General features: G+C 44.5%; 2 protein-coding genes and 1 long non-coding RNA gene across 3 annotated transcripts in view; 2 read left to right on the top strand and 1 right to left on the bottom strand.

The window, feature by feature from the left end:
- The window catches only part of UBASH3B (ubiquitin associated and SH3 domain containing B), a 47328-nt gene extending 32081 nt beyond the window's left edge, over window positions 1-15247 (top strand). Inside the window, exons 6-14 of the mRNA XM_015884154.2 lie at window positions 541-749; window positions 5652-5787; window positions 6142-6262; window positions 6568-6690; window positions 8004-8096; window positions 8472-8616; window positions 9907-10013; window positions 10420-10529; window positions 10797-15247. Of these exons, the coding sequence (XP_015739640.1) occupies window positions 541-749; window positions 5652-5787; window positions 6142-6262; window positions 6568-6690; window positions 8004-8096; window positions 8472-8616; window positions 9907-10013; window positions 10420-10529; window positions 10797-10934 (1182 nt within the window). The 3' untranslated portion in view covers window positions 10935-15247. The remainder of the gene's footprint in view (window positions 1-540; window positions 750-5651; window positions 5788-6141; window positions 6263-6567; window positions 6691-8003; window positions 8097-8471; window positions 8617-9906; window positions 10014-10419; window positions 10530-10796) is intronic.
- LOC116654366 lies at window positions 745-27931 on the bottom strand. Its single transcript, XR_004309562.1, has 4 exons — window positions 27622-27931; window positions 27031-27189; window positions 25276-25422; window positions 745-2152 (listed from the first exon to the last, which is right to left on the bottom strand). It is a non-coding gene; the product is annotated as an uncharacterized LOC116654366 (long non-coding RNA).
- On the top strand, window positions 16041-27228 carry CRTAM (cytotoxic and regulatory T cell molecule). The gene is made up of 12 exons (XM_015884244.2): window positions 16041-16423; window positions 18979-19113; window positions 20885-21037; window positions 21241-21372; window positions 23495-23665; window positions 23880-23951; window positions 24130-24195; window positions 25293-25358; window positions 25840-25983; window positions 26166-26312; window positions 26413-26496; window positions 26941-27228. Exons 1-12 carry the CDS (start codon window positions 16375-16377, stop codon window positions 27069-27071), a joined length of 1350 nt encoding a protein of 449 aa, XP_015739730.1. The 5' UTR covers window positions 16041-16374; the 3' UTR covers window positions 27072-27228.
- Window positions 27932-27963: the final 32 nt, after the last annotated feature.

Here is a 27963-nt window from a genome sequence, read left to right as displayed (position 1 = left end):
CTACTTCCATCACTCACAGGTTTCTACAGTTGCAGTGTTTAAGTCCCTTACCATAGTTTTCGCAATACTGTCGTTATCCAACACAATATACAGAAAAAATATATATATTTCCATTCCCCAAGTCAGATGTTTAAGTCTAAGCCAGCCACCTGAGGTTCCCTTTGCAGTCAGTGCAGTGAAAGAGCACCACCCTCTCCCCTATCTGAAGAGCCAACTTGTCCTTTAGAAGCTGCAAGCAGTCAATGTTATCACCAACCACAAAGGGAGCTGCTGCTGAAAACCAGCTCACATCTGTGCCTATCTAACTGAAGGCAGCCATGTGTGAGAGCCCAACCTTGTGCTATCAGGTGACAGTGACTAGCTCCCAACTCCCTTTGAAGATATCACAGATATCTAGGAGGGTTAATGAGCAAATGGGCTGACGCCATTTAAGCTGATCCTGAGCACCAAACTGCTGTGAACTACTGGTGTCATGGTTTTGTATAGGTTTCCTTCCATTAACAACCCCTTCATTCATTTGTGCTTCTGTTTCTTCCTCAGACTCTACAAGTGATCTATCCTTACACTCCCCAGAATGATGATGAACTTGAACTGGTCCCTGGAGACTTCATTTTCATGTCCCCAGTGGAACAAACCAGTACAAGTGAGGGCTGGATCTATGGCATTTCCCTTGCAACCGGCTGTTCTGGGCTACTGCCTGAAAATTACATCACGAAGGCGGATGAATGTGGGACCTGGGTGTTCCATGGGTACGTAAAGCTGCTCAGTCCAATCCTTGTCACTGCAAAAAAGGGAGCTCAGCAGCTGTGATTTCACCTGGGTAAGCGAAGAGATTCCCAGGGCTGCTGAGAAAGTGGCTTTGGGGGAAACATTCTGGCATACCGAGCCCCATCTGGTAAGCAAAGGAAGAGCAGGTGCTAGCCCCATGCATGGGATTAGAGAGTGATGTGATTTATTTAGCTAGGATGTTACAGCAACTGTTACTCATAGGATGGCTGCTGCTGGTTGACAGAGCTGGAGCAGATGGCCATTGCAGAGCCACCACAGCGTAGGCATCTCTGTGGTGGGACTTGGGTCACAAAGCTTTGAATCTGTGCATTAATTTGGGAAGTGAGATTTGTTGTGTATGATTCCATGGGGAAAAGGATTCCAGATCAGCAGGATTTCTTTCTAGCTTCACCCTGAGTCCTGCCCAACCCAGAAGACCTTCAGGCAGGGATAAGCACAGCAAGAATCACTCATTCATCTCTCCTGTCACAACTATTTCTTTTTCTGCCTGCCATGTGAAAAATGGCCACCAGTCATAAAGGGCTTCAACTCACATGTGAGCCAAACTGAACAGTCCTATCCATCCCACATCTATTGCCACCAAACTTCAACTCATCTTCCGTTACACAGAAATAAAAACCCTCCAGTAACCAGGGCTGAGCAAAATTACAATCAAGGCACATGAGCAAAGTCAATCAGTGAGTCTGATTGAAGACAAGACTTAATCCAGACCCTCCCATTTGCAATCCAGCAAAAAATTGTCTTTTCTTCCCACTAAATTTCCCATCCAAAATCATCTCACATCCACAAACACTGCTCTGCACTCTGCTTTTTTTCTTACAGTACCTGCAAGGATTTTGAGGCCTAGAGACTAGCATGGGGAACAATTACTATTGCAGCTAAAAGGAAAGCCAAACATTTGCAAAGCACTGCTTTGTCTCCAGGCAAGCAAAGAAAGGAAATGCCCCTTCCCTGATTACTGCTAAAGACTATAAATCATGAACTGGAGCATGCAATATGAAGCATTTATCAAAAACATTATTATATACCCGGAAACAGTCTCATTTTACACAACAGCTTCCCACAGGGAATATTAGGTTACAGAACGTCATTCGGTCAAAACAATATAGCAAGGCAAACACAACGGAAGCCCAACTGCCATCCAGGCCAAGATATTCACCATTGCATCCTCTTGGTAAGAGGAGAATGGAGCACAAATAACTTCATTTCATAGACATGAAAGAAAGCATGGCACTACTCACCAGGACTGCAGAGCTGTAATGTGCAGGAGGTGGGACCAGTGCCCAGCATTGGGAGTGGGGCTGCTGGTGGTGAGCAATGCTTTATGCTGCCTCTGCATACACAGCCACGTCCTGCTGCATCCCTGCAGAGGAAGAAAGAAAAAACAGCCATTGAATTTTCCCTCTTAGAAACAAGACTGCATTCTTCAAGTGAAAATCATGCATTATTGAGACCATCACTTAAATATAACTCACTCTGGGCTGCAGAGCACCCACACCCTAAACCTCCATAACCCCTTCTTGCCATTCCTGCAGAAAGAGTGATGGTGTTAAGGAGGATTTCATGTTATCTAGCAGTAGTTTCAGGCCCAGCACTAGCTATGTGATTATGCAAAAAGAACAGCTAATTATTTATTTTTTCCAGAGTTGTAAGAGACAAGCTTCAAGAAGCAAAATGCATGAGCCAAAGATGCTCATTTGGGAAGCCTGATGTTTGTTCCTGTTTGCTCTAAATCTTATGATCCAGAAGTCAAGGACACTCCATGACTGCTTTGATGCTAGTTCTGCATCCTGCAAGTGAAAAATAACCTTTCTGAAATGAGTTCGACACTCCCCTTTGGGCTGAAACTGCCTGCATTCGTAGCAGTGTCAGGAGATCTGTTCTGACTGAGCCTGGGAGGGAACCCGGCCATGGCTATGTTAGAAACAAAATGTTTTTCTTTTACCCCTTGTATGGTACCAAGGTAGAAATCTCCTGGTAGCAGCACAACCTACTGGTGAGCTGAAGCTGCTTGGAATGAATATACATTGCATATACATTTAATGGCATGCAACAGAAAAGTACCATCTTTGCATCAGTGCACCCAGCACCATCCAAAAGCTAAAACTTGTGATGATTCCCTGCACTGTTTTTCCATTACCAACAAAGCCAGAAATAGTCACCTCCTCCACCCCCAAATGGATAGAAGCACTATAGATATTACATAGCAGGCTATTTTGGCTGGCTGAGAGAGGCCAAAGCTATTCCTTGCCCCTTTAATAAGCCTGAGAAATCAGGCTTGGCACAAGTAGAATGGGGAGAAAAAAGAGCCCTAATTTTTCAAGCTATTTGTTCCTCAGTAGTTTTTTTCCCCACTGTTTTCTTCCCATTCTGTGACAATATCTGGTTACTTTCCCTGGAGATCCCTCTCATCCAGATAGCAGTGAGTGACAAGGCAGAGGAGTCCTTTCCTACACTGAGGACTAATGGCATCGTGTCATGACAGAGACCTTCCCTCTATCACCTCCACTCTGCAAAGGTTTCCTGGTCTGGAGAATATTGACACCAGAATACAGCAGCGTCACCGAGAGTGAGGAAGGCAAAGCATCTCCCCCATAGCATCAAGAAGACAGTAGATGCTATTGTTTGCTTCATTCTCCGTGTGCCAAGTGGAGGAACCACAAGCCTTTGGGAAAAGCATCCAAACAATGACCTATGCTTAGAAGATGACTAAGCTGAAATAGTGTCAGTGGTTTCTGTTTTCCAGCAGCAGCAAGGAGACACGGCTGGAGGCAGGGGGGTGGCTCTCCTCCAGGCACAGTGAGATAGGATGCCTTTGCCTCATTACCATTTGCAGTGAATCCACGTATCTATTTATAGAGATCACGGCATCCATGGCCTTTCTGCAAGGGCTTAGGGAGAAAATAAGTCTCAGAAATGGTGCAGCAGTTCCTCGGGAAGAGGAACAGTGAAACAAACTCAGTATTCTCCTGGCTGGTGCCCCTGAAAGACTGCAATGTGGGCACAGCAGCAAGGGGCTGAGAACTGCAACAGTGAACTAAAGACCAAGAGCTCAGAATCAAGGTCCACTTTGTACAACAACAGTAATGGGCCTAGCTAAGACCTTCAGCTCCTCCTCACCCTGAGATGTTCATGTTTCTGAGCTAGTGAGGCTGTATCTATGTGCAGCTGATTGTGCCTGTGCTACAGGCTGACCGCTGAGCACAGGGATAAATGCCTGCCCGTGCTCCCTGCTCAAGGCTTGGCACACACTGATGCACTGCAGAGCTGCTGGATCAGAGCTGCCCTTATCCTGCCAGCTGGAAGCACAGTCTGAGCATCTCCCTGCAATATATCATATGGATGTACTCTGCACAGGAGGGTTAGACAGGATTTCTCACCCCAGCACCTGGTCAGATTTCTCACAGTCTATCCACCAAGATTTCCTCCCTACATTTAACTGGTTTTCAAGGTCTGCCTGGTACCTCGACTTATTATTGCAGCCCAGTCCCACCAGATAAGGGGCCAATATCAGGACCAACAGCGTGGCACTTTTTACATCTTCAAACTGGCACAAGACAGATTGAATTTGCAGATTGGTTCTTCACAAAAATGCAGATGACCTACTTTGGTTCCACTGGTAGAGGCACGGGTGTTATTTTAACAGCAATGAAAAGCTCCCCTGAGATTTTATCCTATCTAGGTGCTTGTCAGGAAGCAAATTCTAATGTTTTTAAGGCACTGAAAAGTGCAAGCGAAGGCAACTATTTCTGTCAAAGCAAATGACCACATCCATTAAATGACAACCTTTTTTTAGTGACTAAGCAAGTGCAGCCCATTCAATGTAAGCAAGTGAGCAGAGGGTCACTGCAAGTTCTATAATTGCCTGTCAGAATTTGCTCCCCTGGGTCTCGGTCACAGGCTTTGAATGTCTGAGCATGAGAGCTCCACTCAGAGGGAGCGTCAGTAGATAAGCATCTTGAGGGTGAATGGGATCTATTATGTCCCTCTGGCCGCAATTCACAGGAAGAAGCACTGCTGAGAATAAATTCCCACTGTAGATGGGAAATGGAATAGACAGCACTGAAGAATGTAGACACAACCACCCAGACTGAACATGCCACATCCCTACAAGGCAACACAACTGTTTTGTGTATGGGAGCTCTGAGAAGTGCCCGGGATGACAGGGAAGGCTGTGCTCCAGCTTTGCACTGTATCTCCTAAGCAGCAAAGCACTGATGCTCTCCTTGCTCCTCCCAGCCAAAAGGATTGATGCAGGTCAGCTGCAACCAGCAATTCTGTGCACTGGCTTTCCCCACCCACAGCCTTCTTCTTGCTAGTACCAAAAGGGACATTCCAGTTCTATTTAATATTGGGAATGGTCCACAAGAGCAATCTGCTACACATTAAGATGTGTATTTCTCATTTGTAGCACAGCCAGTGACCAGCCCAAATCCCAAACACTACACAAATATAACAGCAGCTCACACCGCAAAGGGGAGAGAAAATTCTCTGTAGCAATTAGTTTCCAAAGTGGCCCACAAAGCCATGGTGAGTAACATGCAGCAGGTCCCCAGATGGGGTTGGTGCTGGCCCTGTGACTGTGAGAAATGCCCTGGCATTTTCCATGAGAACATTAGAGGTCTGACAGCCGCACACTGCTGCTCAGTGAAACTGTTCCTAAGGAAATAGGAAGCCCATTAAGACAAGGTCCATCTCTTCATGTGTGTATATTACCTAGCAAGGTGCTCTCTAGGCAGAACTAAAATACAAGTAATAACGTAATAATGTGAACAACAGTAATTATCTGTTCCTGCAGACTGCAGCCCAAGGGCACGGTGCCTGAAGCGCTCCCAAAGCCAACACCTTTCTGTTTCTGGCAGGTCCTACTCAATCCTGAACACCACATCTTCCCCCTCCCTTCAAGCCTTCACTGATGGAGCTCTGGAAAGAAGACAGCAGGAAGACCAAGGGCCTGGGGACACGGGGCCACTCACTATTATCTGCCAAAACGTGCAGGTAGGGACCTGTGTGCACACAGAGATCAACACACACTTTCAACAACAAATCTGGTCCCCTGGTAGCTGGAAGTTTCTACTTGCAATTCTCTACAAGCTTTAGAAGGGCGCAACAAACCACATGCAGAAAAGACATTGCTGTTGCCCAGCCCTGCTCTTTGCAGCATGCGTCAGGGCTCCATCCTCCACTCAATTTGGCAGTTTTACACCAGCGTAACCAACTTCAGAGAGTTTCCTGTACCTGCATGAGGCTAAAGCAAGAGCTGACCTGCCCTGGGTGCCGCTCGTAAATCAGATCTCAGAACAACACATGCACTTTCACAAAGGCCAAACGTGCTGTCATTTTTTCTTCCAGCCGCTGAGAATAAGCAGCCAGCCGGGGCCTCAGAAGCGCTGCCTCTTTGTCTGCAGGCATGGGGAGAGAATGGATGTCGTTTTTGGAAAGTACTGGTTGTCACAATGTTTTGATGCCAAAGGTGAGTGGGCTCCTTTGGGTCCCTCAGGCTCTGGGTTTAGGTGAAGGAAGGAGAGTAGATGGAAACCCTGGTTTCCAAAGAGGTGCTTTGACACTGTGATAAAATGGCTGCACCAGAGGCAGCAACAAAACCAAGGAGTAAATACTGCAAGAGCAAATTCTATTCAAGTAGCATCACCCAAAGAGCATTCTCATTTGGAAGTGATGCTGACAGTCAATATCCAATGCAAACACCTGTTCAAACTTGGTATATTTTGTTCTCAGACCTAATAACACCAGCAACTGCTCCTAACCTCTCCCTTGCAGGAAGGTACGTGCGCAGTAACCTGAATATGCCTCACAGCTTACCTCAAAGGAGCGGCGGGTTCAGGGATTATGAGAAAGATGCGCCCATCACTGTGCTTGGCTGTATGCAGGCGAGGCTTGTTGGTGAGTTGCCCCTGGCAGGCATGAGTTTGCCTAGGAAGCTTTGCTGTCTCCCTCCCACGCACCCAGACACAGAAAGAGAAAGCATAAAGCAGAAAAGAAATGAATCTAGGGCCCCAAACTAACAGGCTTTAAGCCTTCTTCAAGCCCCTTCTTGCCTCATTCAGGTGCTGCAGCTGAAAGAAAGGCGAAGCACAAACCCCAGGCTGTCGTATAACATCGCAGCCATTGCCTTATCTCAAATTCAGATCCTTCAGAGCACTTCACGTTGGTCACATTTAAAGTAGGGCAGCTAAAATTATACTTGCTTCCTAAACAAAAATAAATCACCGCACGGCAGCGGGATGCGCGCTCTCCAGGCCACATGGCATCAGGGTTTGCAATATGCACATAACAGAAGGCAAATCTGGGAGCAATTGCAGTGCACTTGGCTGCCATCATTAAATGGTCCCGGCACACAAGTATGTACGTGACCAGGCACCATCCAGCTGCCTGTGCTGCTGCAGCACCCATCTGACCTTGGTGCTTGCTTTAGTCCTAATTCCTCCCACAACTGAGCAAATGAGCAGCAGCCCTATGGCAGAAGGCTGCTACACAGGCAGCCCTTTCTAAATTAGCCCACGTCTCCCAAGAGATTTAGAGATTGCTTTGACATGGTTACAGCCATCATTAAACACATGAAGTCGAGGTTAATAACCCCTTCTTACTCCCACCTTTGTGCCCTGCCTCTTCAAATGGAACAAAAACACGACTCTCGTAGCACAGGTCTGTGTGATGCTCAGAGTCCTGTTCTCATTTGGCTCCCTTAGGCTTCATGAGAATATTAATAACCCTAAGAGTGGAGCTGATTCTTATCTCATTTTCAGTGATCTTCCACCTGTGTAATGAAATGGTAATTTATACTAGCAAAGAATCGAGCCAATTGAATTAAGTTGGGTTTGAATTAAGTTGAATCATTCTGATTTATGACTTATAAATGAAATTAAATGAAATTCAAGCTCTCTACAGTTTCTCCTCAGTGCACTATTCACTTTTTGGCTAAGTGCGAGAGAAAAAGAAATAGAGCAAAAGCTGCTGTGCTTTTTTTGCATACTGGTAGAAGCACATGGCACAATAAACATAGAAAAATGTCCTAGTTCCACAGCTGTGCATGCAGTAATAACCAAATATGATGGGTACATTCATTTCCTGAGACAAGCAGTGCAGCTGGGAAGCTCCTGCAGCTCTTAGCTGGGTGGCAGATACCTGCATGCTGCTGTTGCTGCTACCGTGCCATTGCTCAGTTTTTATTCACGGGCTTTAAAATTTGCTTGCAGGAGAAGCCTTGCTAGAAACTAACACCATTGTAGACTACATCTACAGCTCCCCGTCCCTTCGGTGCGTACAGACAGCACACAATATCCTGAAAGGTAAGAACTTATTGAGCAGGAAAGGCTGCAAAGAGTAATGCATTGCAGAAACTAGGAAGGGAAACAGAGATGAGGCGTGAGATCTCCTGGTATTGGAAACAGTTGAAAAACAGCTCCAAAATGCAGTCACGCCTAAGTTCAGAATATTGCATGTAATTGCTGGCCAGCAGTTTACATGCCTTTGCACATCATGTGCCAAGTACACAGATCAACTGCTTCCTCTTTTCAGAATCACTATTAATCAACTGACTACTTAGTGTGAAAAGAAAGCCCTCTATTTTAGAATCAGACCCAAGTATTAGAGCCACAAAGTCTTGCTGCCCTCCTCCACAGCCCCTTTCAATGACACCAAGCATTCTTTTCTGCCTTTTCCAGGTATGCAACAAGAGAACAACCTGAAAATTCGGATAGAGCCGGGCTTGTTTGAATGGACCAAGTGGGTCTCGGGGAGCACCCTGCCTGCTTGGATACCCCCTGTGGATTTAGCTGCAGCTACTCTAAGCGTTGATACAACCTACAGGTAGCAGAAAGAAGGGGTGGGGAGCATGGATTGCTTTTTGGGTTTGTTTTCAAAGAGGGCCACTGCTGCATTTCTAAACTTAAGCAGTGGCTGGTAGTGACCAGAAAACCTTCAAAGTCTGTTTGTTTTGATCCATTTCCTACAATGTAGGAGCAAGGGCTCAGGTAGAGCCAGGCAGCCCCACCTTTTCACTGATCTTTCCTCAGCATTTGTGCTGCTCAGTCCTGGTGTCACATCCCCAGCTCCTGCCCACACAGCTCCTCCACCACAATGCCCTCCAGCACAACACACAAATGCTTTTTACTGTAAACTGCACAGAAAAAGGCTAAAAAAGAAAGCCTGTAATACAGCAAAGAATAGACAAGATCATCTGTTTGGGCTTCCTACTCTCAAATTTAGGATTCCTTTATACAAGCCAGACTCACAGAGCTCCCACAAAGGAAACTCCCCAGAGGCCACAGGGCTCCAGCTCTCCACTGCACCTCGCTACCTGCATTGCTGGGGCTTCACACATGTAAGACCTTGCTATTTTAGCATGAGCCTGATCACAGGCTGAGCAACCTCAAATCGAAACAAAATCTTCACAGAGCATACACGCACAGGAGTTCCACCTAAATGGGCTTGGTGACGAGCACGTTGTCTCTGGGTGTTTGTGGTTATGATATCACCAGAACCACCGGTGTTTCCCGGAGTCCCAGAGCACCCAACTGTGTAAGGATGTTCAAGTGAAATAAGCAGCTGAAAGTGCAAAAAGCAACAACAAGAAGCACAAAAATAAAACAGAAACACCCTGATATTTTTCCATTCCTAATTATACCATCACTAGAGTTGTGTCCTTTTGCTCTGCAGCTAGAATTCCAACACCCCAGGCTATCTAAATAGAGGACCTTACACTGTATTTATCCCTGGGAGGGTTACCACATGGCTTCTACATAGCAGAACAGCTGGACCACAGGAATCTCAGCTTCAGAACACACCTGCCTTCCAGAAAGGCAATGACAAACACTCTCAGCACAAGAGAAGAGCCTGCTCTTGTGTGGGACTGGGAGATGTCCCCTGGTCCACCTCCCATTGCTGCAGTAATTCCTGCAGGCAGAGCAGGTCACTGGATGGAAGGAACAGTTAGCTCTCTTCCTTGCATAACAGCATGAAAATCCATCATAGCAATCCTTACACTGAGCTCTGGGGGCCCAGGGGATTAGAAGAGTTAAAAGAACATATACTTTCAGATGAATCATAAGCAGCACTTCTAACACTTCTTCTAATTTACCATACTTGTTTTGCTCGCAGACCTCATATTCCTGTCAGCAAGTTAGTGGTTTCTGAATCTTATGATACATACATAAGTAGAAGTTACCAAGTAACGAAAGAAATCATCAGTGAATGTAAAGGCAAAGGTAAGTGCTCCACTCTCAACCTTTTATTCTTGTGTTTGCCCACAAGCCTTGGCAGCACTGTGTGATACTGGTTGTCACAGGTCTTGGGAATGGGAGCCTGAAGTAATTGGTGGAAATCCATCCAAGTGCTTTAATCAGAATTAAGTTTTAAATAAAAGTATGTGTGAGACAGCTGGAATCTCACCAGACATTTCAAAATGAAATAGCACTGAGCTGATTGATCCCAAAAATTGCTCAGTGCTCTATGTTGATAAGCCATGCATTTCCCTGCCTACACTAATTTAATGCACTGTCATATAATGAACAGAACCCATTCTGCCCATTTCAAATGGTCCGCCCCACCTGGGGCACTGTCCCCAGAGCTGGCTCTGTCTCACACCTCAGCCTTCATTTCTCACTGTTTCAGGAAACAACATCCTGATAGTGGCACACGCGTCCTCCCTGGAGGCTTGTACCTGCCAGCTCCAAGGGCTCTCGCCACAGAACTCCAAGGACTTTGTACAGATGGTCCGAAAGGTAATTAGCAGCAAGGGGTAAAGCTTGCTGACTTTAGAAAGAGAGATTTGCAACCTGCTTAGCCAGACAGAGGACGCTTTGTTCCTCTCATCTGATCATTGCTGAGTTTCATCCGCTTCAGAAGTCAGGAGGGTAAAGCAGATTGGTTAAAGAGGCTTTATCCGATGTGACACTTGTGTAACAGAGCAGGGGGATCAGATGCTCACCTACAGCTGGTACCTACTCAGTCCCTGCTCACTGCTTTCGTTTCCTTCTCTCTTCATGCAGATTCCATACTTGGGCTTTTGTTCGTGCGAAGAACTCGGAGATACAGGTGTCTGGCAGCTTACAGATCCCCCCATCCTCCCTCTCACACATGGACCGACTGGAGGCTTTAACTGGAGAGAAACCTTACTACAAGAATAGGCAAAGCTACACGAGCAAGGAAAACCCACGGCCTTTCCAAGCGTTGGAGAATGTCTCTTCTTTCTTGTGTTTATTGACAGTGGAAAAATAGTCATAATGTTACGTGGATTACACAAAAAGCTGTTCTAGCATATCTTACACGGCCAGATTCATGCCAAAATTCTCACGTACAACTAAGCAAACACAAAAGGGAGTGACTGGGGGGGGGAATATTAAAATATAGGTTGAAAATCTCACACTGCAGGGAGGCTGTTTAGTCAGTAGCTCAGGTAGATTTCCCCACCGTGAACGGAGCTCTGATCACACCAATAACTTCCACTGCCTCCCACTCCACGCCAGTAACAGCTAGCACCATGTGAAAGGCCAGCATTCAGGAGGGGCTTTTTCATTGCTATTTTTTGCAGAGCAGTAGCAGGCTTGCTCAGGATCACATGCTCACTCCTCGCTCACAGCCCCCAGGTTCTTGGCAGCTTTCAGAGGGCACTCCACCACCAGCAGGGAACAAGAGGTCAGCACTGCCTCACAAGCAGCACCAGATGCTCCTCTTCTGCAGTCCAGCCCTCTGCTGGGTGCTGTGCTGGGCACACTGCTGGTGCAAAGGCTGTACGATGCTGATCTGCATTAGGAGAAGATGCTGAGTTCCACAGTACTTACCGATGAAGACTGCACATCAGAAAAGGGCATTATAGTGAACAAAGACCAGGCGCCGTTTCTTTTAAGTGGAGGTGAAATAACTCTTTTCCAACCAAATATGGAAGATACATAAGTGGTTTTGTTCCCCTCTTTGAGGATTGAAATCTACCCTTGTGCACAGACCTAGCATAAAGCATTTGTGTCTTTGTGTCATTTATAGCCTCCTCAGATAACCCTGAAGAAGGGGTTCTGCCTTTACTGAGCTTTTTGTGCCGGTCATTACACAGCAGCGGCTTTCTGTCAGGCCTGGTGAGGTTCTGCACTAAGCAGATTTCTGCAGAGTAACAAAGTCAAAACAACACTGAAATACAACCTTTACTGCATGCTCTCCTTCTGAGTACCATCTGTCATTAAAGATACAGCAGAGCTGAAAAATCAGGGCACTGAAATTCAGTAATGGAAGGGTCAGCTTTTGGGAGAAGGGAAGGGCTTCCATCTGGACCTACAGCTTTTGAAATCCCAGGAAGTGCTGTAGCAGAGCTGCAGTCCTCATAGTGCAGCAGCCTAGTCCTGCAAGGTGTCAACACCAGCTAATTCAGAAGAGAATGCTACAATACCCCATAGATGAGAGTTTACAGTGCTAATTGATTTAAAGAAACCTGCTCTGAAGCTAATCTGCTAAGTCTCCAGAAAGCTCCTGCATATGTTTGTGTAGCTTACTTTGAGAAGGTACATAAAAGCATGCTTACATGGGACAAAAGAAGACCTGGGCAACATACTCCTTCCTTGATGCAGAGAAAGCAGCACCAGGTCTAAATTACCCAAAAAGACGATAGCTACAACCCAGACAAAGAAAGAAAGATTCATTTACTTGTCCTAAGGATCACAGCTTGCCAAACCATTCCCCCAAAGAGGGAATCCCCAGGTAGAGACACTTCCCTTAGGGCAGCCAGCCCTTAAATGAGGCTTACAGAGATGCAGAACAAGGCTTCACCTATTCTCACTGCTTTCACCTGTGCCCCCAGGGCTGGCTACATTAGAACCATCATTCAGAGTATACCCATAAAATATAATCAGGATGTACCAGAAAACAGACTCTGGCATCCTAGAGTACCCCTCTTCTACCCAGGTTTCCCTCTTTAGAAAGCACTAATATCCTTATTTAAAGCATTTGCACAGAAGTTTATAGAGGCCAACGTTAACAAAGGCTTATTGTTCATGGCAAGATCAGAGCTTGATTTGGGGCAAGTTTCTCTGGGGCAGGACTGGTCTTCCTTGCACTGGATAAGATGTAGCTGCACTTCCAGCATCAGAACAAATAAGAAGTGGTAACCTGCAACAACACCTTGTTTCTAAAGCAGGTAAAATGCTCAGCAGCTGTGATGTAGCAGATCTTAAGGGGCTGAATTCAGCTTTGTCTCTGCTTTAACGAGCTGACCCTGAGCTTGCCAGGGCAATTACAGCAGATGCTGTACAGATGTAGCCTCAGTAGAGAGCTTATCCTGTGCAATACGTACATTGTCACAATGCATATTGGTTGTCTATTATTTATACATTGATGACTGTAATACACCGTTGGCCCATCCATAAGTGCATTACGATACCAGGGATGTATACTGAAAAGTCAGGGAAATAACTTAGGAGATGACAGAAAGAAACTGCTTCTCTGCAGTTGAACTGCTGTCACTTTAGTTTTTGCCTATAATTTAAACTCTTCTTGGCTGCGTACAGACGTTTTGAAGAGCATTTCTGGCTTGTTTTCCTCCAGGCTTACTCACTGCAAACTTGCAAAGAGTTTATTTAAAACTGAAGAGGCGACAATCACACGACAACTAATTTGGTTACTGATGTGCGTGTGATTCTCCCGCTGGCGTTTGGTTTCATGCTGTGGGTCAGCAAAGCGTGATGCAAAGCAGTGGAGGCTGCTTAAGTCCTGCTGCAGTTAAGCAGTGTTACAGAGTTTATTCAGACAGAAGCATTAAATAGAGAGGGAACAAAACCTGAATGCACAATTAGAATATTGTACTAGCTGATCTTTGCATATAGTAAGTAATGCAAAACACAAGTGTGCTGTTCGAAAAAGAAGAATATGTTAAAATACTCTCTTCTTAAAAAAAAAACTATATTTTTGGATGCTTGGGAAAGTATTTTGACAATTGTAGTCTTATCTTGCATTCGATTTTTCAGGTGTCAAGAATGTCAGGAAGAAAATCTTATTTTCTTCCAGCATTTTGATTTCTTGTAGGGGTTTTGTGTTAAATAATGTCACGTTGATGAGGCTTATTGGGAGAACAAGGAAACAAAAAGATGTTCCTTTTCCATTTTTAACTAAGATGTTAAGAGTACAGAACAGTTGCTGCTTCACTTTCACTCCATTGCTGCTCATTAATGTATATTTAATGTCGCTTCAGCGTTCTATCACAGAAGAACGTAAGGCTCGATCTACCACAAGGTGCAATCCTTCTTGCCATCACTGGGAGCTGCATCAGATCCCAGGAGTTTAATTAGGATAAAGAAGGCACGCAGCAGTTGCTAGATTTCTCCCACTCTTCCCAATTAAGGCATGAAACTGGCAACCTGCTAGGGATATTGTTCTTCCAGTGTTGATACAAGAATCAAAGTGCAGCATCAAGCTCTAGCACAGCAGTTACTGATAGGATGGCACTAGGAGGCACTAGTTATGTTTCACCAAGCTAGGATTTGACCAAAGCTTTGCACAGGGCCTGTATCCCTGGACTGGATTATCTCCCTGTGCTGAGGAGGCTGGGAGTGCACTGCATTGATGCCGTGTACTCCCATCAACAGCTCATGCAAACTGAGGATGCAGGTAATACCTTCAGACCTTCCCTTTCTGCTCGCTCAGTTTCAGAAAGACCAGCTGATGGCAGGAGCCTCCTCCCCTCTATTGGTGGCTCCTGGTATCAGCCTTATTAGGCAAGTGATAATTAACATCCACCAGATCATTGGTTCTTTAGAGATTTCTGTGGGAATTATTCTTCCCAAAGGCAACACGGGTGGTAATTCAGCAAAACAGAAAGGAGAGAAGAGCTGCTAGTGCCCAGCACTTAAACATAGGGGACATTATTTAAACTTCAAATACAGATGGTGGTAGCAAACACACTTCAAATGGTGAATGAATGAAAAAAGGAACACAACAGGTCCTGCAATCAGCTGTGTACGCTCCAAACTGCCACTCAGTTCTCACCACATCCCCAGACACACATTGCATGGGGAATGCTGGTGAACCACCCACCCGACATAACAGAGCACACAGCCCATCTCCTTTCTGTTCCTTCCCATTAAGATGTATTTGCTGTGGACTGTTCTTAAAACTTGATGTTATCAGTGGATACGTTTTCTTTTCCATTTTAAACCTGTTGTATCATTCTGTTTATTATGTTTTCTAGTGTGAGCAGATCGTATTTATTTGAGAAAAAAATGTTTGCTGTTTAAAAAAAAGAAAAACCAATAATTGTATTGCCAAAAATAGCTGTAATTACCTGTGACATCTGTATTTTTTTATGTTGGGGGGAGGGTCGGTTGGTTGTTTTTAATCTCAAGTGCTAACAACTGTTAAAACAACCAGTGCGTTTTAATTTGCTTATTACATTAAATGGATTTCTCTGAAGTCGGACAAAAGCGGCTCATAGATGATTTAATAAAGATGTCGTGCTCCCACACCTTGCCCTTCCTATTTAAATGTTGAAACACGGAGGAGAAAGGGGAACCTGAGCTCTTTTCCTCCCTTCACTGCAGATGAAGTTTGTTTATCTGACAGCAGATGGCACAAAACCCTCTCAAGTCTTTTCTTGCTGCACAGGGTCTGTGTTTCCCTGCGGGTAGGAGGCAGATGACTCAGTGTCATCTCTACTGCTCCATGGCTTCTTCCCCTCAAAGTTTCTTCATTTGGATGCACGGCACTGGAAACACAGCTTTTAAACAAAAGCAATGGCTACCTTTATAATACGCTTTTTGTCCCTTAATCCAGATCTCTTAATCCAGCAGTGTTAGCGACTCAAATCAACTAATTGCATTGAGTTTTATGGCACACAGCTCTGTTTTCTCATGAAACAGATCATATCAAGGTTGAGGGCACAGATTTGTCAAGTGTATGCTAACAGAGCAACACTTCCACGCACCTGAAAACTTAATGGAAACCGGTTCTAATAAGTCAAAATGCCCTTGATGCATCCAGCCCTGCTCCAATGCATGTGCTCAGGTGTCCTGCTGGCACCTCACTGATGCTCTTTGCTCCTGATGGAGCCACACACGATGCAGCAGATTACCTTGCTTGTTTGCCAGCATTCCTGCAAGCAGATCAAGACTATTTTTCCAGAGATTTAAACTGAGTTTTCAAGCCACCTTGCAATGACTGCACTACAGCAGCACCCAGCAAAGACACTGCCTTGCTGGGGGCCTGCCCATCCAGTGAAGTTAAACCCTGCACAGTGTCCCTATGGGATCATTGCAGCAGCTTAACCCAGGCCAGCGTTTCTTTCAATCTTCACCCCAAACTACAGCTCCTCCCCCCTCCCCTGCATGGGTGCTGTATGAGATGGAGCTGGAGGGGTGCAGGGTGAGGTGCCCCCACTCCTGTCACCCACCAGTTTCACTTAGGGACCCATGAGGTCACTGGTTTCTCAGCAGTCATCAGCACCTAGGAAACAAGAAAATGGAACTGCAGAAAAAAGGATAGGGGGCAGAGATCCCGACAGAGATGAAGTCATGGTAAATCTGCTCCCACTGTGCTGAAAAGGGACCTGACAAGGAGAGGAAGTCTGCAGATAGCCCACACCACCACCACAACATGACTTTCACCACGGTGCTGCATGTCACAGCTCTGCTCCTGCTGCAAGGTAAGCAACGCACTTCTACCTTTATTTCTTTTTAAGAAACCTAGCCTGGAGAACTCCATCTCCAGAGCTATACATAGAGCATTACACAGCATGGCTTTGCTGCTGTTGTTTTCATACTGACAGCATTGTGTTGTCACCCAGATTCCAGAGCTGTGGAGCAGACAGGGTGCTGAGTTCCAGTTGACTCCTAAACCCAGGATCAGTGAGACCAACTCACCTCCCAGCACGCTTAAGATGGGGAACTGAGTCTCCCATAAACATGAACAGCAGACTACAGCTCACTTTCCATAGCTTGGATATTTGTATATGTGCTTGCTCACATATTTTTGTAAAAAGAGGCTAATATAATAACTCAGAGTAATTTAGAAAGCACTCTGAAAAAGCACTTTAAATGCTCAGCCTCCTCACTCCGACTAGAGGACACATCCCTACCCTGCTCATCTCTTCCATACCCAGGAGAGCATGCGAGGTTCACATTTGACCATATCAAATACAGAAAGATTTCAGTGAGGAAAGAGGCAGAACAGCTTTCTACAGCTCAGGATTCTCAGAATGACAACTCTTGTGCTGGCCTAATAGCCTCTCCCTTCTTAAATGCTAAAGTAGAAACTGGAGCAGTGCTATTGCTGATACGATGGTAATAATCTCACAGATAAAGGCATATTATTACAGAGGCCACATCCAGTCTGTCTAAACAGCAACAAGGCATTTTTCATGCACAGCACACTCAGGATATTTTATTATCATGGGTTGTGTTTAACAGAACTTGGGCCTTAAGAATCTGTCAGTCACACTCCAGCTGAAACAATTCTTGCAGTGCCCTTTGAGTTTGCTATAAATCAGCAGCTCCCTCTTTCTGGGTGCACAGCCCCTCTTCCCCAGTACTATCAGAGCCTGCTGTGTGGCAGGTTTGCAGCCACTGAGCCCTGCTCACAGCACCTCAAGAAGCAGCTCAGTCTCCCATTCGTACATGGGCAGCCACAGGTCAAAAATAACTGGTTAAACAGGATGTCTCTACAGGCTACAGTGTTAAAGATAACTCTGAAATGACAGAGCTGGTGTTCATCACTGCAACAGCGTATGTGTTTTCCGGTGGCTAAAATAATAGCAGAGGCACGTACCATTGTGCTCTGTTGCATTTCTAGCAAGAAACTGCTGCCCTGTCTTGCTAAGGTGGAAGGATGGATTGCCACACCTGGTGGCAGACATTTTTCCAGGTACACAAAGCACCTGGGATCCACGTAGCATAAAAACCTGGCTTTTGGATCTGGCACAGGAGCATCCCCTGCCTCTCAGTGATTGCACTGCAGAGATCATTATGGCTTGAAGACCATAGCCATGCAAAAGCTGCCCCATAAGGGGAGAAATTCGACATGTGAGTCATGGTCTGCATGAAGCCATAGTCTCAGCTGGAAATTACATGCATGCAACATCCCCCATTTTTTCTCGTTCTCTAACCTCAGAAGGTGCAACTTGAAAGACCCCACATTGCTGCTAGCAACAGGAAAGAACCACCACGCAGCCGCTGTGCAAAATATAGAAAAGCACTGTGGGAAACCACACACGAGGCCCTCTCTGCTCCTTTACCAACATGCTACTGGTGACGCAGGCTGTCACAAACAGGACCCCTGCAAGTCCATCTCCCTTTTGCAAACTCCCACAGGTTACACGCACCCTGAGAAACAACCTGAGAAACTGCTTTCAGCAAAGATCGAGTCCAATAAGAATGCCCTAAAATGTAGCTGTTACATTTTAAATTGTTTCCAAGAAAATGAAAAGCTTTCCTGAAGCCTAAGAGGATCCATTTCCCCAGACCACTGTGCTCATGTGTGCAGTGGGAACTCGCAGCAGCTACCTGAAAAATAACATCAAAACAGGAATGAAAAATAAAACCATCTCGCTGCCTATTTACTTAACTCTGACCAGAGCACTGATCTCAGTCATTTCTCCAGGGCATGCTGTCTCCAGAGAAAGCAATTCATTCCAGGTCATCAAATATTTTCTAAGTGTTTTATGTATCTCTGAATAACCTGAGAAAAACACATTCCAGAGCTCCTCTCTGACTTGAACTGGGAGGAGTGAATGCAATTTCATTTCAGTAACCCGTGCCAGAACAGGTTTGTTCATCCTGCCTTCAAAGCCCATTTAAAGCAGCTGCAGAATTACCTTTCCTGTATTAAAAAAAGCCTCCTTCTCAGAGCTGTCAATCATTCATAGCTCCCACTCAGTTGCACACACTTGCAAATTGGGCTCATCAGCTCCAGAAAAGAATAAGGAATACGAAATTGATTTATATGGGGAGAAACGTGCATTAAGGGGTGTGCTGTCAGTTCTTCATTGACTCATGTGGAATAGCATGTAGTGCCTACATCTGGCTGTGCTGGCAGATGGAGGGAACAAACAGCTGGTACAGGTCCTACCTAGTGATTGTGGTGAATTAATTCTATCAGTACAATCGTACAGACAAGTTTCCTCACCTTGAGAAAAGGAAAGCTGATGTAAAACATCAACACATCACTCTGTATCGTTTTTTTCCCCCTCTCTGTATTTTCCAGGAGCTGACAGTGAAACCATAACTCTACAGGAAGGAGAGGACCTGAACCTCAGCTGTACCCTCAGAGGTGACGGCAGAGCCACCAGGCAGTGGCTAAACCCCCGTGGGTTTACCATTTTCCTTGACAATCACTTGGGTAAGTGTGAAACCTCAGTGCAGAAGTTTCCATGCAGAGCAGAGGGGTCAGCCAACAGTGGGCTTTCCAGCCCCCACAAAGAACCACTGTGACTCACCCAGCCACTGCTGGGGGTGGTTTGACATCCAGTCCCTTTCTGGCAGAAGCCGATGAAATGGAAACCCCCACAAGAGTGGTCTGGCAGCAGAGCTTTTAGCGATGAACTGTGCTCACCACCAGCACCAACAGATTAGCACAAAGCCCACTACTGCCTCAGAAAAGCAGGAGCAGACCTGCCTGAAAGCTCTGGGTGCTCTTCTTCTCATCAGCAGTGTTACATTCAGTGCATCAAGGGGAAATGTTTAGAAAATAAGCAATGGTTTCTAATACATGTTGACAGAGCCAGAGATACTATTACTGCCTTCCCTTCCATTCCTTATATCTCACCTCTCTCTGCTTGATGTTTCATTGAGCTGACACAGCGATTTAACAAGGTCAGGGAAGGAACACATCTATGAGCATCTACAGCATCAGAACGTAGCTCAAGCAGACAAAACAGTATCTGTCTTAAACCTGATGATGCAGCCCATAGCGTCAATATCCTTGATTATCTCTCAGCAAGATGCATGATGCAACAGCCACAAAGATAGGAGTTTGCAAAGAATTTGCTAAGTCCTCTTGTAGTACCAAAGAAAACCGTCCTCCTTTAGAGAGGAACCAAGTTACACACGGACATTTTCAGTTATTATTCAGATTCACCACTGTGAACTTTTGTCCCACTGGTTCCTCAAAACCCACTTTGTGAAGCAGTTTCTTCTGCTCTCATTGTCTACAACTCTTATACTTTGTATTTCCCCGCTACCATGAAATACAGCACAGCTGTGACACTCACCCAGCTCTATATTTCCAGAAGACCTCATCTGAAACATTAAACAGAAAGATAGTTTTATCTTTTTATCTCTAATGACTGATTCCCATCCCCAGTTTCAGTACTCCATGTGACTTGCTGGCTTATCCCCAAGACTCCCACAGAAGGAACAAAGCAAAGACTAGAAAAACTAGACAGAAAAATGGGACTGTGCAGCACAGCACAGTCATATCAGAGACAGTTTCATCTAACTAATTAGGTAAGGATAGGACAAGAGAAACAGCCAATTAATAAACTGTTAATGAAGAAGTGTAAGCTGACTGTGATGTTCATTTACACGCCACAATATACAACCAAAGAGGGGAAGTGATTTTTTCAACACCGGAGTAAGGCTTGAGAAATAGGGAATGAGGAAGAGAAAGTTCATGTATCTTCACTCTATGTTCTTTGGTCGTGAGTCATATTGCTGTTCTGACTATATATTGTGTGCTCACACCCCACTGTTTGCTTATATTTATCTGTCTAAAGATTTCAAGAACCCCAATTACCAGAAGCCCTGACAACACAGGAGTAAGACCCCCTGGCTGTGCAGTGGCCAGGAGGCAGCTCTAAAGGAAGGAGAGCAGTTCACCTTTTACTTGCCAAAATGAACACCACAACAGGTTTTATAAGTGAAAAATACATATATATGCTGTTTTCCCTATTGGCAGAGCATGTACCCTTCACCTTCATCACTTTCCTGCTGTCTCTGCTTGTGCAGCACCAGCTAGAAATGCTTCACTCCAGAACTGCTCAGTTATGCCAAATGCTGATGAACAAACAAACAGAAATCACAGTAGACAAATTCAATCTCACTCATTACTGCTTTGATTATCCTTGTATGTGCCAACACGCATAACATGACGAGTTTTATTTTCCTTACAGCCTTAAAAGATCAGAGGTACAAACTTATCCATTATTCAGAGGATGAACTGTCTATCAGACTCTCTAATGTAACGGTGGATGATGAAGGCATATATAAATGCTTCTACTACAGCACACCATTTAAAAGCAAGATGACAACTGTTGAGGTGCTCGGTAAGTCTTTTTCCCTGCTCTAATCTACAGGAACAGAATAACAAAGCCAGCTCCTCAACTCCAAGACTGCCTTTTACAGCTACAATGAGCACAACACAATCCCAGTCTCAGCTCAGCCCTCCCAGACAACACTGCATATGCAGCTGTTCATAAAACCAAACTAAAGTACTTACTGCAACTGATTCTAAACCTTCTTCTTGCAGCTGTTCCTTCTAAGCCTGTACTGCAAGTATCCCGAGACACAGAAGGAAGCATTACACTGTCTTGCTGTACCCAAGGAGGTAAACCACAACCCCAGATTACCTGGCTGTTGAATAATGGAATACAGCTTCCTGGTAAGTGCTAAGGGCAATATAACCATTCCTATTTATCAGCCTTATTTATTAGTCTTACTTATCCAAGTATTCACATTTAAAAGTATTGAAGGGGTAAAAACACCAGCAGATGAGACTCCCGCTCATCCTTTTCATTTTGTACAACTCAGGCCTTGGTGGTGTAGGTTAGGAGGAAAGTCAGCACCAAATACTGGGGTCTGTGCATGGGAGAAGGTTCACCTGATGTGCTTATGTTCAGTGCAAGAATGACAGCAACTTGGCACCAAAATCCACTGAGAATCTGGAGTGAAATTCCACTGACATGAAATGAAACCAAAACTCTGAAGGCGCAGTTTGCAAAGCCCAAGCACCAAGTCAGTTAATAAAACCATTATAACTGCTTCCATTTTGTGACTGGTAAAGGCTTTCCTCAGCTGTGCTGAGCAGCTCACACCCACATCAGCTGCCCTTCTCCCATTAATCTGTTCAGAGGCAGGTAAATCACTAGCAAAAGCAAAAACAGAGCTCGAGAAACACACAGCTAACATTCCCCTGCAACAGGGGCCTGCTGGCCTGAATAAAGCTAGAAATCAGCACTAGAGAGAGAGGGGAAAAAAAAGAAAGAAAAGCTGTTGAAATCTACTGCTTCAAACAGCCCAACACACCACACAGACAACAGATAACCTCCACAACATACATGGCCAACTAAGCATCTTTCCATTTAGTTCAATAAAAACCTGCACTTACCTTCATGTCCTACTTGCATCCTGAGACTTGTAGCACAAACACCAGTAAGACACTAGGGCCTATCATACCAGCGAGAACTACCTCACCTTCAGCCTCATGTCCTGCAAGCAGCTGGGAAATTAAGCATCTAAGGGGTTATACCGTGTGTGTTTGATTGGTTTAACTCAGAGGTGGTTTCAGATGAAGGGATATTTGCATGAAGAAGTGCCGATTCACCATCCAGCTTGTTTGTGGCAGATGCAAATTCATGTTTGAATGGAAACCGTCCTAATTCAGTGTCTCTCAGGCTTTCTGCATGTGCTTTTCCCTTTTTGTAGGTGACTACCTTTGAGCAAAGCTCTCTTCTCCCCACACCCGCCTTCACCCCATGCTTAGCTTGAATCACACATTGCAAATATTTATACTAATCAGAACATAGCTAATAAATTTTAATTACTGGCAGTGCCTCAGTTCCACCAGGGCACAGCAGGGGCAAACCAGCTGTAATTACTGAGCTGTTGCTGACAATTAAAGATGATTTTCTTTCTAACCAAAAACACTCTGAAATCCTTAGTTCTCATGTGACCCCATAGGGGACAGAAAAGAGGGCTGAGAAATACCAGTCAATGTGATACAACAAATTATCCATAAAGGCTAATTTGGAATGAAGGAATTTATTTCATTTAAGAAATAAAGAAGTTACCATGGTAATAGATAAAGAGAAAGCATTGGCTTTTTTTCCAAAGAACTTCTACCATAGAAGCAGTCAATATTATTGTGCCACTGTGGGCATTTAAGGTAAACATCTGAAAAAGAAGTCCACCAGAGCAATTCTTTGTGTCACATGAAATACATCTCTATCGTTCCATACGATATGAATGAGTAGAAGTCAACACATCTGAAGGACTGAGACATGTTAGACATGTCACAGAGCTCTCTTTAATTCATTGTGCCGTGGTGATTTATCTTTGTGTTTCACCTCTCTCAGTAGAGGGAGGGTCTTTATTAGACCTCAGCTATGCTGCAAACCAGCAGGTCCTTACCCATCAGGGCCATAGCTACACATAGGTGATTTATTGTGCTCATTAAAGGCTAGAAGTGCCACTGGGTGTTGGGACATCCCACTGCAGTCCTACAGGCTGTGTGAGCCCTGCAGCAGGGGAATTTCCCTATGTGGGTCACAGAATGAGCAGAGGCTTTGGGTTGGGTGAAGGAGGGGCAGTGAGGCCTGCACTTAGCAAGGAGGAAGACATGACCTTGCTGTCTTTGGGTTCCCATGCAATCCATTTACACTTGTACATAGTGATCATGCACGGTTTTAACACAGTGAAGTAACGCAGATAGTGCCTGGAAAGTTTTTCATTAAATTGCTCTTGACTAGAAAGCACTTCAATGTTTTCTTCCCATGGTTGTTTAGGTGACACCAAGCACAAGTTAGAAGCTGACGGGAAGAAATGGACCACAACCAGCACTCTCACAGTTCTGGCATATGGGCCCAACTCAACAGCCAGCTGCCTCATTCACCACAAAGCACTGGGAGAAGGGAAGCTCACAGCGCCTTTCCAGTTCGAGGACGTTGCCAGGACAGGTGCTCCAGCACTCTTTGAACAATAGTTATTGCATTTTAGCACTCAGGTAGAGAAAGTCATGCAAAACTAAAACACATGGCCTACCTCCTCATGTGTGGAATTCATTTTTATAAGAGAGGGCCAACTGGGGCATAAGAAGAACTCCAAATTAAGCTTTTATGTGGGTCTCTTTTTCTTTTCCTACATACCTAAACATCCACTGTTGCTTTTCAGTGACAAATACAACTCCTGTGTCAACTACACTAGAGGTGGATACGTATATCTCTGAGTATACACAGCCTACAGGTAGGCACCAACCGCTTGGCCTATTTGTAACTAATACACAGATCAGACCATAAGACCTATCACAATGAAATACTGCACAGTGTCTCTATGTAGAGGCTGGGCTGCAAAATAACAGCTGCTGTCTGTCAGCACTGAGGAATATTTTGCACTGCATTCAGAACTTTGTTTTATTCCCCAGTGACCACAGCGGAGTCAGATCTGAACAGCAATACAGACTTCTCTCCAAGCTACCCACAACGGAATGGTATGAGTTTTACTTTCATTTTTTTTACTCATGGTGTTAAATATATTCAGAAGGCAGGGGAACCAAAGGTAGAAAGAGAGGGCTATAATTCTAACCATAGTTCAAGATAGGGGACTCAAGCAGCCCAGAACACAAAGAATACCACAGCAGGTTTCATTTCCATGGACTGGGTTCAGTGGCAAAGTGTGACTTCTGATTTTTATCATGTGTTTGAGGGGTTTTCCTTCAGGATCTGAAAGACCAACTATCCCTTCTGCAGTACCAGAGAATCCGTTTAGCATTATTTAGCAGCACAGCATTGATGACAGACCAGTAAAACCTCCTACCAGCTGTCACACTTACTTGCAAGTTTAGACCTAGTTACATGCATTTATCAAACCAAGGCAGAAACACTACAGAGAACAGCACTATAAGCCATCTTACACACAAACTTATGACTTAGAAAAGCAACATTTCTGCCTTGTGAGGGAAGCCCTCCATTTCACAGCCACAAAAGCAGGCAAGCTCTCTCCCATCAGATGCATCACAATTACTTTCACGTTGGCAGCAGCCAGACTGGCTGCTCTCCTGGAGTGTCAGAAAGGCGCAGTGTGAGCTGAGGCTGGGATTTTTCTGCATGGTTGCACTAGGTGGCACTGTGCAACAAAGATTATCGGTGCATATAGACAGCTGAAAATTGAAGCTGTTCTACAGGAGAACTGTTTCCTACAGGAAAATGAAGAGCTGCACCACACAAATTGCTTGACCCGAACCCACCGAAGCAGCACCCACATCTGCTTAGTGTTAAAGTGCAAGTAGTGAGAAGTCGACTGTTTTAAAAAGAACTCTTTGTATTTGTTTAAAAGTGTTATATCAGTGGTTACAAACTTCACAGTATGGCTACATCCTGTTGATAAACAATTCTATATACAGTAAGAGGGAGCATGAATCTTTCAGCACAGTGTGTTTATGTAGCTGGTAGGGAAGGAAATTAATGCAAAGTTCTGGCAGATACAGCATGTGCTACCATTTCAGTTTTACAAATCAAAGTTAATTATACCAAAAGATATTGCCTACATGTGTAAGGAAGTCAGAACCCACCTCTCTTGTTTCTGCAGGGCCCGAAGCAACATCAGCTGCAGCAGGAGAGCTGTCTGGTACCTCTGCTCACCACATCCCTAATGGTACGTTACTTGCTATGGTGATGTCCCCAGGACAGCCATTCTCTCACGCCGGGTGATTACACTTCTGAAAGGTATAAAGACAGCAAAAGTTCATCTTAGATAGAGATACAAGAAAATACCTGCTCTAAGGAAAAAATAGCTGCTATTCTTGTATTTGCAAGCAGGCAAAGCAAAGTAAGGGAGAGGAAAAGTTAAAAAAAATAATAAAGTCGAAGCTCACCCTCCTTTTAATTTGTCTGTAAATGAGAATTATTGAGTAAGATATTCTGAGGATTTTCTGTTCATAAAGCTTATGTAGTATTTCTATTAAAAAGAAATACTGTGTTAAGGAAGTGAGCACAGAGTTTTTGAGTTACGAGCTCCAGAAGTCTCTTTCTGCTACATTACCAGGTGCTCTGGACTTCAAACCTGTTGCAAAAACATGGAATTTTCAAGCATCCCTCAGCCCTTCTTGAAAATACCATTCTTTTCATCTCTGCAGGCACTGAAACAGCACTCAGTGGCACAGCCAGAGCACTCAATGGCACAGATGGAGCACTCAATGGCACTGTCACAGAGCAACTTTTCAGGACAGAAGTCTTCTTCCCAAGTGAAAACATAACTGTGACTTCCATCATCACCTTTGGTAAGAACTCCTAAATACTCTTCAGGGACAGCTTCCAAACATGCAGCAAGCATGGAGCAAGGTGTATTTTGCTCTCCCACCCTGCTGATATAGCTTGGTCTAGGATACATCATTCTTGTTTTAATTACTAGAAACTCACTGGAAGTTCTTTAACAACACAAACATACATCTGCTTCTTACAGAACAAGATGTGAAATCTGAAGGCATGAGTAAGAAGCAGAAAGATTTCCTGCTGCCACTCTTGGTGGCAGTTCTCATTGTCATGCTGCTCATCATCGTAGTGCTTTTCACAAGGAAGCTGATAAAAGCTCATGGAGTTTGGAAGAGAGGTGAGTGATGGCAATGTTTGAATAACTATTTCAGAGTCAACTATATTGTTTTCTTAAGCATAATAATTTATAATCTCAATTATATTTGATTTTTGCACAGAAAATGATACTTCAGACCAGACTCTGGAGAGTTATAAATCCAAATCTAACGAAGAAAGCCCACGCCATGAGAAGAATGGACAAGGTAAAAAGTTCCAACCAACATAAGTTGATCTCTGCCAGATAGAAGTGCTGCTACTGACCACTGCAGAAGCAGACTGATGTCCACCTTACTGCACAGAGACACTTCCACTCTGCACAATGTAACCTGGAATGATGCAAAATTAAGCCTTGCCCATTCTGAGGTTGCAGCTTCAGCAAGGGTGACACAGAGCTGCACACAATTAAGATTACTGGGTTTCTTGTTGAATAGTTTTGACTTGATTATCCCAATGGTTTTATCTGAATTTAATTTGATGGAAAGCTATTCAAAACATCATCAGTGGTTCTTATGGTGAATTCAACTATTGTTAAATAGTCCTGAATACCCTGGGTGTTTCATCATTCCATAACACTATTATTAATACATATTTCGTGTAGGTGCTTCCCCCATCATATAATCAGTAACAAATATGTATTTATCTTTCAGTTGTCAATCAGAAGTCCAACGTGCAGTATGTAACAGAAGGATACGTGGAAGCAACACAAAAGAATCCAAGTGAGAAAAATACTACAATACCTGAGGAACAGCTCGCATGTGGAAAAGAAACAGATGTGTAGTGAAGGGGTCATCCTGGAAAGCCTATTAAATATACAGATACACCACTGTTTTCTGGACTCCATGTTTCAGCATTCACAAATCAGTAGGATTTCAAGGAGCAGACATACAAACGGTCACCTGAAATAATAAAGACAATTTGGATTGTTTGCCTCTGAAGATTGGCAGATAGGAACAGTGCTCCTACATAGCTATTTGTACCTATGAAGACCAGCTTAGCTGCTGTCCTCAGAGTATTTAGTTCACGGTTGATTTTAATGGTCTCTTCCAACCTTTATGACTCCATGATAATCAATCACTGCCAGAAATACAGGTCCTCAATCCACCCTAATTGCTATTAAGGGTATATGCAGTTAGTCCCAAGGACCACAGGATATCCAGATACTCACACACCACTTCCACTGCAAGCACAGGACTGACCAGGAAACTTTGGGAGATGGAAACCAATGGGGATTCCATTTCATTCTGACAACCAAACCTGGGCACCCAGCTGTATTTAGCCAAATATCCCCATTTAATGGGACTCTGCAACCCAGGGCTGAATGCACTTACCTGTGGTGGGCAAGCTGTGAGAAGCAGCAGGACATTCCCTCTGCACAGCAACATGGTAATGGTGTTTTAGGGAGCTTTTCTTCTGCAGGAACCTCGTGCTGGGGTTCCTTAAGGCACAACCAGGCTCCAGAATTAAATGGAATGTTCTACAGGAGAAAAGCTGCACTTATTCTTCTCATAAGGGATAATTACTCCTCACCGGACTTTATTATGTCTTGGATGCTAAATGAAGTGAATGCCCTTGAAGTGACTGCTAGAAATAGTTCATTTTTATGCGGAAAACAATGAAAATATTGCTTCATTTCGGGAGGCTGTGGATGCCCCATCTGTGGAGGCACTCAA

The sequence above is a fragment of the Coturnix japonica genome, chromosome 24 (assembly GCF_001577835.2).
Source record: "Coturnix japonica isolate 7356 chromosome 24, Coturnix japonica 2.1, whole genome shotgun sequence".
Lineage (NCBI taxonomy): Eukaryota > Metazoa > Chordata > Aves > Galliformes > Phasianidae > Coturnix > Coturnix japonica.
The sequence above is the reverse complement of the archived record's forward strand: the minus strand, read 5'-3'. Positions and strand labels throughout refer to the sequence as shown.

Coding starts and splice junctions, on each gene's coding strand:
- CRTAM (XM_015884244.2), top strand. CDS start 16,375: ATGACTTTCACCACGGTGCTGCATGTCACAGCTCTGCTCCTGCTGCAA. Junction 19,114..20,884: donor TTTCCTTGACAATCACTTGG/GTAAGTGTGAAA, acceptor TTTTCCTTACAG/CCTTAAAAGATCAGAGGTAC. Junction 25,984..26,165: donor GACTTCCATCATCACCTTTG/GTAAGAACTCCT, acceptor TGCTTCTTACAG/AACAAGATGTGAAATCTGAA.